Raw genomic sequence first — 10,964 nt, 5'->3', positions numbered from 1 at the left:
TAAGGAGGAATTGCTGATGGCAGCAGCCCTGGGCGCTCCCCCACCTCCAGACGGCCATTTATCGCAGGTGCTAAGGGCCGTTGGCACCCAGGAAAGTTTTGGCTTCTCTAGCGGCTGCCACTCTGAAAATAAGTCTGTTGGCCGTGGATAGCCGTTCTGGCAGCATTGTCCTCTGGCTCTGGTTGTCCCGTGAGCTCCATGAGGACAGCAGCCATGCTCACCCTATACCCCAGGGCCGGCGCAGGGCCAGCACGGGCGTGCACACGGGGGTGCTCCACACCTGTGGAGAGACGGATTTCGAATTACTGAGCGCATGACCACTGGATCTGTGGAGGATGCTTCACTCTCTGTGAATTAGACCTCCTAGGTGCCTCCCATGCCTCGTCCACGTCCCTCTCACCACCGTCCTGTGTGAGGCTGCTGGGAGACACTGTCCAGTAGGGGAGATCTCAGGAGTGCATTCTCCGCGGGGGGCCCTGGTCATACTTCACAGAGTCCAATTAGTGAGAAGTGTGCTTAATTAGCAGCCCAAAAGAAGGGCTTTTTGCTAGAAGTTGGGATCCTGGAAACCTAATTCAACTGGGAAGCAAGCTGTGCTGACAACAGTCTCATTAAAGATCTAGCCACATATCCTTTACAGCAACCGTCTCAGGTTGCATCTTCCTCAGCAAGGCTCGGGAGCAATAGGTCATTTTACCTGTTTTTGAAGGGCGAAGTGGTGCATTCTAGAGAGGCAGAGGGCCCCCCCCCCCCCGCCCCACCCCGCCTGGTGAAGCTCAGAGCCCCCCAACGTTTCAGAGAGGACAGAGGGCAGATCAAGTGGAAAGGCTGTGGGAGGCCTGCCTTTGATCTTCCTCTGCCCCTGGGCTTCCAGTCGGAGTCCCCCACGCTCTGTCCTGCAGGCCTGTTCCCCCAGGGAAGGCGGGCCCTCTGAGGTCCCTGCCAAGGGCCTCACTGGCGCAGCCCCAGGCCACCCTCCCCCCAGCACAGTGCTATGCAAGCTGCCCTGCCCAGCAGCGCTGCTGGCCCTCCCCTCCAGAGACTGTTATTTGGGAGAGTGCTGAGTTCAGCATGCATGAGGCGCAGTTGGCCGCACCCTTCTGTCCTCAGCTGGCCCTTCCGAGGCGGCCTGGGGCCCGGCGGCCCTCCCCACCTGCAGCAGCCCCTCCTACACAGGGTCTCTGCGTCCAACTGCATCCACCATCAGACAGCCCCGAGGCTGCTGTGGCAGGTGGCCAGGAACAGCGGGCAGGAGAAGCAGAGCTGTCCAAGGGGCACAGCCCACCAAACCCTAACTTCTAGAAAAACAACCAAGGTCAGGCTCTCACAAGCACCCCAGAACCTGCCCCCACCTAAGGCCTGGGGGTCATCAGCTTCCCAGCCTCAAAGCCAAAGGAGCAGGCTGGCCATCAGCCAGCTGACCTCGCAGGGGAAAGTGCGGGGGGCGGGGTGGTGGGGCAGGATGAGGAGCAGTGCGCAGAGGCTTACATAAGCTGCTCTGCAGCCTGTTCTCTGCCCTGGCAGTGGGGATGAGAGTGACAGCACAGCCCTGCTCTGACAGAGGCGGGCCTCGGCCAGGACTGCAACTCGAGTCCCGCTTGGAGCAGGCCCAGGGCCTCCCAGGGCGCTTGTGTCCAGGTGGCAGGTTAGCTGTCGGGGCCCAGGCAGCAGCCCGCCCTTCTCCCTCTGCTTCTCCGAGGTCTCTGTCCCACCCCGTGGACCCTTAGGGTGGGGGCGTGCGGGCTGGGAAGGGCGCCCCAGTAGAGGGCCTGTCAACTCTAAAAGGCTCCTTCTGTCCCAGGTGCCCATGGGCTGGACAATGAGGCTGGCTGTGGCAGCCCTGTTCCTGGGCGTCACGATGGTGGCGACTGAAGACGAGGACGAAAACGACCCGTGCGTCTATGAGGCCCTGCCTGACAACGATGCTGTCCTCTGCAAGTAAGGCTGGGCGGGACCCCACAAAGCGAGTGGGCAGGTGGGAACCGGAGAAGAGCTCTTGGGAGGGGTGTTTCCAGAACCGGGGAGCACCTCTCCTGAGGCAGCCTCTGCGGACAGGCAGAAAACAAGGCAGCCTTGGAGACTACCTGGAGGGAGGGCAGCACTGAGGAAAGGACCCCGAGACAGGCTCCTGCTTCCAGAGGGCGGTCCTCCCAGGACCAGGGGGATGTGGACACAGTCAGCAGCCCTGGGGCCTCCAAACCTGTGGGCCCTGTGGTGCCGGCCTCCCCCTCCCTGCTGGCACCCCGAGAGACCACCCTCCCTGCAGCCCCAAGGCTCCACCTCCCCAGCAAAGCGGGATCTCACAGACATGGGCGGTTGACAGAGGGCGTGTGATTGATGCTCCCTGGGGAGACGCAGTGGTTTGCTTTTCTGGAGCGAGGCCCCAGAAGAGTCGGGACAGGCAGAGAGTGAGGCCACTGGACGTTGTCCAGAGAGGAACACGGGGGTCGGAGGCTGGCTTCTTCCCTTCCAAGGCAGAGGAGGGGCCTCAGGTTTGGAGGTACATTCTTAAAACTCTGGTGAAAGAGTTCCAGGTGAGGTTTCATGTGGGAGAAGGAGAGCACGCGGCTGCCTCTCCCAGGTGGGCTCCCATCCTCCATCTGCTCTGCTGAGTGGAACCTTCCAGACTCAGGGAGGCTTTTTTGCTCTGGCAGCATAAGGTCAAGCCCCATGAGCTGGGGAGGCCATCTGGGCCAGGGCAAGGCAGGGCGAGGCCCCGAGAATGGCCCATGATGGGGTGCCTCTGTGCTTCCCACGTTCACTGTGGAACACATGGAAGATGATCATCTCTGTGTGGTCTCTGGAGGTGCCCAGCCTGGGCCCAGCTGCCCTAGGCCCTGGCCTGTGGAGGTCTGCATGCTGGCGCCCTGGGGGCTGTGCACGTGGCACACGTGGGAGCTTCGGGCACCTGTTACGTGCTTTAAACTCCTGGACTCATTCCATTGGAATCAGGAGCCCACCAGGGAGGGATTCCCATCACCATTTGCACATGAGGAATTCAGTCTGTGGGGAGAAAACGGTGCTGACAGCTGACAGGAGGCAGGGGGCATCAACCCCTCATCTGGCTCTACACTCACGCGCTCCCCTTCCCGCCTTCGGTGCTGACCTCATCCAGGGCCTGGAGCTTCTCACGCTCCGGTAGAGGGGAGCTGTCTTAGTCCATGCTGGCTGCTGTAACAGAACACCATATAAGGGGGCTTACAAACAACAGACGTTTACTTCTCATAGTTCTGGAGGTTGGGAAGTCCAAGATCAAGGTGCCAGCAGATTCCATGGCTGGTGAGAAGCTGTCATAGAAACTTCCTGGTCCACAGACGGCCATCTTCTCGCTGTGTCCTCACACAGTGGAAGGGGCGAGGGAGCTTTCTGGGGCCTCTTTATAAGGGCATTAATCGCATTCATGAGGGCTCCACCCTCACAACCTAGTCACCCCCAGTGGCCCCACCTCCTAATGCCAGCACGTTGCAGGCTAGGATTTCAACATATGAATTTCGGAGGACACAAACATTTAGTCCTTCGCAGGAGCCATTCTCAGGACTCCCTGAAATACACCAGCAAAACCCGCAGTCTGACAAACACAGACTGAGGACACTGGGCTTGTACGCCAGGAAAAGGTCTTTTGACTGTAAACCATCATTGCAAGAGGAAGCTTTGTCTTTATTGCTGCCGAAGAGTTTGTTTGTAAAAGACCGTCAGCGAACAAGAGCACATCACGGACATAGCAGACTCCCAAGGAGAGATCAGTACCCCTGCGCTGGGCCCCTCCCCAAGAACCCTGCTCAGCTCAGGCTTCTGACCTCACCAAGACACCCCCCCAGAGAAGCCACTCCCTTGTGGGCATTTATAGTCTAATAGGGAATTCTTGAAATTAGGACTCAAGGCCTAAAGGTATTAATCCATAAGGGAGGAGTTTGATGTACAGTGACAAGCAGTGGGAAACATGGTTAAGAGGAAAGCTCTTCCAGAAAAATACCCCACCTTCTCTTGAGATAAGCCAGACTAGACGGACAAAACACTGAGAGTCAGAACCCCAGACTCAACCTCAGAACCGAGAGAACCATATCATCCAACTTGAACCCACTGGGTGTGAATCCGCTCAGCAACCCTCACCCTGCTGCCCCCGCATGAGTGGCCCCGGTGGCCTCTCCCAGTGGCCAGGAGCTGCCTCGCAAGCCCCCTCGTTTGTGGGGAAGAGCTCCACCCCTCAGAGAGCATCCTCACCACGGACAGAGGATGACTTTAACTTCACCCCACTCTTTCTAGTTTTCCCCAGGTGCTGCATGGAACAAGTCTAGTTTCTCTTCCTCTTGACAGTCCTTCAAATGTTTGGAGACAGATTTCGTCCCCTCCTCCCCACCTTCCCTCAAAGCTCTTTCTAATCTGGGGACCCACCTCCATCCTGGGCCCATTCTGGGCCTCTGGGCCCCACCTTCAGGAAGGGTTCATTGGCGACAGACCTGTTGCTCTTTTCTAAGCATGGTGCCCACACTTTCACACTGAGAACCACACAGTAGAGGGTGGCGGTGGCCACCGAGTCCCCTCATACCTCTGTGGAGGCAGCCTCCCCTCCACGGGCCTTCTTGTCACCCCGGCTTTCAGACAGCTGGAACTCTGAGCCCTCTCCACAGGTACAGCTGGGGAGCCGATTTTCTCTGATCCAGTTCTTACAATGCTGACGGAACTTAAGTGACCATCTAGCCAAACAGAAGCGTGGAGAAGCCGCGTGCCTCTCTCGGGAAGCCCTGTGGTACAGGGCAAAGTGCAGACAAGCCTCCACAGTAGCTGTCTATTGCTGCGCAGCAAATCGCCCCCAGAACTGAGCAGCTGCACCCATCTGTTGTCTCCCGGTCTCTGTGGCATGGCTCAGTCGGGGTCTCTGGCTCAGACTCTCTCAGGAAGTTGTAGTCAAGCTGTCAGCTGGGGCTGCAGTCTCCTCTGAAGGACAGGCTGGTCAGGGCTCGGGTGCTCGGCTTCTGAGCTCACTTCTGCAGCTGTTGACAGCCTCAGTCCCTTGCTCGTGGCCTCTTCGTGGGGCTGTTCACAACACAGCAGCTGCTTCCCTCAGAGTAAGGACCCGAGAGGGAGAGCATGTGAGAGAGGGCCCCCCAGCAGAAGCCCCAGTCTTCTTATAAACTAATCTTGGAAGTGACATTCCATCACCTCAGCCGCATTCTGTTGGAGGTGAGTCACTCAATCCAGCCCCTACTCAAGGGGAGGGATTACTCCAGGAGACAGGCCGACTGGGGGCATCTTGGACTCCGCCTGCCTGCCACACCCTCTTCCCTCTTACGCTCTCAGTTCACCAAGTGTGAGACCCTGGGCTGGTTCCTTGACTTTCTCTGGGCCTCAGTTTACTCATCTGGGAGATGAGAATAACGATAATAGCTGCTTTGCGAAATTGTCAGATGAAATGAAATAATACGTGTGTGATGCACCTGATCTATTGGAGGGGCCCAATAAATGCCATCCCCTCATCACTCACACAATGTTAGACGATGGCTAAGCTGCAACCAGAGCTCCGCTCCTTTCCCCTGACTCTCTCGGGTGCCTCCTCATGCTGTCAAGGAGACCGGGAGATGCCCCAGATCTCAGGACGGAGATCGGAGCGTGTCCTGTGTGAGGTACTCCTGAGTGGGAAGGGCAGTCAGGAAGACGGCGCCTTCAAGGTTTTGAACGTGAATGCAAGTTTTAAAGTGTGTTCTGACTAAATTTAATTTCAGAGTCACTTCATCTCGGGCTTGTCCAGATCTTCTTTTGGGCCGATTTGATCATCTGAATTGTTAATTATCAGCTTTGTGCCATTCACAAATCTAATAAATTTGCCTTCTGTGTCCTTTTCCAAGCTTTTGATAAAACTGCTAAACTGGACCGAGGCCTGCACATGCCCTTGGCACGTCCCGCTGTGTGGAGCAACATGTGGGCTTCGAAGCCCAGGCTGGCCACGCCCTGGGCATGTAACAGGGGAGTGGGGGCATGTACCCTGCTGGGGCGTCCTCTGGGGCTTTAGGCCCATTCTCCATATGTCAACTGGGTGATTTTGCTTCACTATTTTAACATCTGCAGCCTTTCTGCTGGGATGAAAAGAGGAGACCTGGGGGGTTCGTGCCCCCGGGGAAGGCCCCTTTGACCCTCAGTTCCCTCCTCCGTGCCCCTTGCCCTTTCCGGGCTCCGTGCTGTGTGTGAATCTCCATCTCTCTGCCAGTGGAGGGTCCCTTCTCTCGGCCTCAATCTCACTAGCTGCAGTGGCAGGGAGTTGTGGCAGAAACGGACTGAACAGTCCTTAAAATGCTGCTGTGGTGAGAAACGGAACCGTCCTCCAAAACTTCTTCAATAGCTACCAAAACCACGCCATCTAGAAGGAATTACGGTAAACTGGGGAAGAGTCAGAAGAAACAAGTATACTCAGCAAGCTGGTGGGTCAGCTCGCTGGCTTCGGTTGGCCTGAGTCCCGGCACTGCAGTTGCTGGCCGACGGGGTGCCCAGCCTCTGCCTGGTGCCGCAGGCTCTGCTGCCTCTGCCTGGGGTGGGCCCTCAGGAGCCGCGGGAAGGGGGGCAGCGGGATGTGGGGCTCCCCACCAGGAAGCTGTCCTTGCCCTTCTCCCAGGTCCCAGCCCCGGCAGCTCCCTCTTCAGATCTGCTCCCCCTAATTACATTCACTCTGGGTCCCCTTCAGATGTCCCCCAGCAGGGGACCGTGGCCAGCTCTGGGTGACTGGCATGCTGTGGAGCTCCTCACCCATGCTGGGCTTTTTGGAAGGGCTGAGGACCCACTCCTTCTCGCTCATTGAACCATCCAAAGCAAATGAACCTGCAGAGACCTTGGATCTTGGTGATAAAAAAATGACAGAAGGGCAGGGAGGAAGGACAAGTTAAAAAAAAGAAAAGTTGGCACAAAGGTCTTTTTATATACATATCTATTTGAAAGCCTGGGCTTGCATCCCCAGTCTCACACACATGCGCCCTGAAGGCTGACCCTGGGGAAGCCGTGGGCTCAGGCCTCCCGGAGCCCCGTTCTCAGAGCGCGCACGCCATTCAGGCCCTTCTCAAAAAGCAGACCAGCAGACGCATCCCACAGTATCCCACAGTCTGAGCCACTGGATGTTTCACCCCCTGGGAGCTATTTGCATTTTGAAAGCGCAATGAATGGTGGTTCGAGAGCCCATGGTGTGGGCAGTACTTAACCCAGAGAAGTGGATTATTGAACTTCTGGTGGGATTTTCAGGCATGGAGAAGATCCTGATCGTTTGGGGGAGACAGAAGTCTGTGCCCATGAAGAAGGCTGTGCTATCTTGCTAAACCTTTCTTTATGTAGCAAGAACATTCCTGAAAAGCCATGTGTCGATACTGTTCTTCTAAACCCAATCCTACTCTAAAGACACTGACCAAGCTTGCCAAGGATGTAAAATCTTCTTGAGTAAATGCAGACAATAGTCAACACTTTCTGACACTGACGACACGCCCGGCTCTGCTGCGAACACGGATCGCTTACTTTCCTCCTCACACCAATCCTCTAAGTAGGTACTATCAGTGTACGCATTCTACTGGTGAAGAAACTGAGGCCCCAAGAGGCCAAGTGACTCTTAGGCCACACAGGTCACACAACTAGTTAGTGGCAGGTCTAGGATTCAATCCCGACAGTGAACCCCATGCTCCCCTGAAACCCTGATGTGGGTGACCACCTCCCTCTCTTCTAGGGGCCTTGAGGTTTTCTACCCAGAGCTGGGGAACGTCGGGTGCATGTTTGTTCCTGTCTGCAACAACTATAGACAGAAGATCACCCACTGGCCCGAGCCCATCGTCAAGTTCCCCTGGGCCATGGAGGTGAGTGAGCAGGGCTGGCCTGCGCGGGGAGAGCTGTGGGCCTCGGTTTCCCTCCGAGCTTACTCAGCTGGGTGACTCAAGGCCACGTGCAGAGCCATCTGTTTGGGTCTGGTGATACCAGAAGGCTCTTGCTGAGCAGGCGCCCTGGTTAGAGCAGCCCCCAGCGGCGGAGGAGGTTGGGGCGGGTGGGAGGGCAGCAGGTGGAACTTTGGCCGGGCTCAGGGGCCTCTCCGCCCCGGCCTTTCCCTGGCCCTGCAGCCCCTGAGCCCCAGAGCCTGACTCCTCAGTGAGCGTGGAGCCCAGTGCGGGCGCGCTGTGGGCTCGGCCGAGAAGAGGAGGAGGGCGGTTGCGGGAGTCCTTCCTCAAGGAGCAGGGCGGCTGGGCTGCGCCGTGGTCTTCCCGCCGTGCTCGTTTCTAGGGGCGTCTCATGCAGGTTGAACAAGCAGGGTCGGTGCGCCCTTACTACGTCATCGCAATATGAAACACGCTCAAAAGCTTGCCCAGAGTCGTCTAAAACACAAGACGGAAGCATTTTGGAAATAACTGTCCATTCACTGAGAAACGATTAGTATCGTCTTGTTATGGGAGCGTCTCTTGGTGTGGGGAGGTAGTTCCCCGGGGAAGGGCCGCGCAAGTCGGAAGCAGGGCTGCAGCTGTTGCCTCCAGGGGCCAGGCCACGTCCTGGAGGAGCTGCTCCAGTGTCTGGTCGCTGTTTCTTTCTTCCTTGACTCCTGGGCCAGACTGACCCCCCAAGCATCGGGGCTGGAGGGCGGCCTCGCCTTCTACTTTGTTTTAGTAGGAGGTGCCACTGTCAGCCTAGGCCGAGGACTGCAGGGTGGAAACAGAAGGGCCATGGCCAGGATGTGACCACACGCACACCGAGGCCGGCCTTCTGGTCCCTCTGTGCACTGTGACAGGGAGCGGGCTCTCGTCGTGGGTCGGTCCGCCTGTGGGCTGTCAGGGCCGATGCGGGGGCGGGCACAGCAAGACACCTAGCGAGGGCAGAGGCGGGGACTGCACAGGTTTCCAGACGCGGAGGGGCAGGGGTTTCCTTCTTGCTCGCACTGGTTTTCACTTCCAGGAAACAAATGACCGTGATGTTTCTCACACTTTATCAGACTGAGGACGTGGAGCTTCGACAGGCTGCGCGTCTGCAACCACGCAAACGTCCGCTCCTCCGGAGCCCGAGCAAACACGTAACCCGCCCACGCCCCACGCACGCGCACACATGCACACGCACACACACGTCAGCCCTCCTCTCTGGAGACCCGGGCCCGGGGCACGCTCACGGACAGTGGGAGGAGCGGCGAGAGGGTAGGCCGTGGTGGCTGTAACTTGGGCCGGGAGGTGGAGGGCTGCAGAAGCGGGCGAGAGCCCCGTCCTCAGCGAAGAGCGTGTGCCGCCCCATGGACAAGAGTCTCGGCTTCACTGTTAATTCACACGTCCTCGGGTTTCTCACACACTGAGCGGGGAGGGTGGACCCGATGCTTTCACAGTCCGGTGACTGTCCCCAAGGGATTCTCCGCAAAGGGCTCCGTTGCGCCTGATGTTGCCGCACACATCCACTAGATGGCAGTGTAGACTTTCTGAGTACCTGGTGTCGTCGGGAGGGACAAGTTAGAAGCAAGTTGGCAAAGTCTTTGCGTTTGATTCGGTTTAGTTGATAGTGATTGTCCTGCGGTATGCACACATCACGCAGAGAAGATATCACTCCCTCCAGATTTTGAAATCTCCCATTCTGTCGGAGCCCAGAGGCGGTGTTGGGGGAAAACCTAGGAAAGCCAAGCAGGGGGCCAGCCCCATGGCCAAGCGGTTAAGTTCACGCGCTCCTCTTGGGGGGTGCCAGTTCCAATCCTGGTGCAGACCAACACACCACTCATCAAGCCATGGTGTGGCAGCCTCCCACGTGGAGGAACTAGAATGACTTGCAACTAGAATACACAACTATGTACTGGGACTTTGGGGAGAAGAAGAAAAAAAAGAGGAAGATTGGCAACAGATGTCAGCTCAGGGCCAATCTTCTTCACAAAAAAAAAAAAAAGAAAGAAAAGAAAGCCAAGGAGAGCAGAGATTTTGCAAAGGTTTGATCACAGGGGTGGAAAGAAAGAAAAAGTAGCATTCTACTACTATAGAACTACAGTTTATGGAAATTTGGCCTCTGAGAAAGCAGAGTCAGTAACAGTTATCAAAAGCCACCAGTCATCAGGGGTATCCCCTTTGTGCTTGGTACTATTCATTGTGTCATTTTATGTAATGCTGTCTTCAAGTCTGCAAGTTAAGTATTTCTTTAGTCAAGACTGTTGTGGCAAGTGACAAAAGCCAACTCAAACTGGCTTGTGCCAAAAAAGAAGAAAGAGGGAAGGCATTATTGGTTCACAAACTGAAAATTCCAAAGATAACTTCAGGCATGGCTGGATTCAGGTGCTCAAACAATGTCAGGAGGAGTCTAGCTATCTGTCCCTTTCCTCTACTTTTTTCTGTGCTGGTTTTATAGGTACATAGACTCTTATGGTGACAAAGATGACCCCCTCAGCTTTAGATTTATGCTTTGCCATTCTCTCAATCCCAGTGGGAATAGATTGACCCTTTCCAACCATTAAAAGTCCCAAGATTTGTCCTGCTTGGTTCACATCAACGTCCTTGAACCAGACAGTGACTCTGGGCAGCCCCACTTGCTCTGCAAGAGCTGAGAGCAGAAGATGTTCCCCCAAAGGAGAATCAAGGTGCTGGTTATCAGAAGAGGGGAAGACTGCTGGGGAGGAAAGACAAGAGAAGTGCCTCTGGGAGGTAGTACCCAGGCCAAGTGCAGAGCTGGACGGCGGCAGAGCCGGGCTTTAAGCCCAGGTCTGCAGAGCTCCAAACGCTTGCCCGCGGGAACAATGCCGTGCTTCAAAAGTGATTAGAGGTGTGCCACCAAAGCAGCAGCTGCCACTGGACATACCCCGGGAGTTCCCACACAAGTCTCGAGGCCGTGGCTGTGTTCCACCCCAACCCAGGCCACTCAGCCATCTCTTATGGGGGCACCTCTGGCCACAATGGGACCAAGTGAAAGAGAAGCAATGCTTATCACCATCTCTAACCTTTGCAGTCTGATTTTTAGGTTGCAAAGAAATTTCCCATGCAAGATTTCACGAGATCCTTCCA

At 56.3% G+C, this 10,964-nt stretch overlaps 1 protein-coding gene across 1 annotated transcript in view; it reads left to right on the top strand.

The window, feature by feature from the left end:
- The first annotated feature begins 1,110 nt into the window (after positions 1-1,110).
- PEBP4 (phosphatidylethanolamine binding protein 4) overlaps positions 1,111-10,964 on the top strand; it is a 186,343-nt gene continuing 176,489 nt past the window's right edge. Inside the window, 3 exon segments of the mRNA XM_070261264.1 lie at positions 1,111-1,315; positions 1,802-1,938; positions 7,694-7,820. Coding sequence (XP_070117365.1) covers positions 1,808-1,938; positions 7,694-7,820 — 258 coding nt within the window. The 5' untranslated portion in view covers positions 1,111-1,315; positions 1,802-1,807.

This window comes from Equus caballus, chromosome 2, assembly GCF_041296265.1.
Source record: "Equus caballus isolate H_3958 breed thoroughbred chromosome 2, TB-T2T, whole genome shotgun sequence".
NCBI lineage: Eukaryota > Metazoa > Chordata > Mammalia > Perissodactyla > Equidae > Equus > Equus caballus.
Note: the sequence above shows the minus strand (reverse complement) of the source record. Positions and strands in the feature narration are given on the sequence as shown.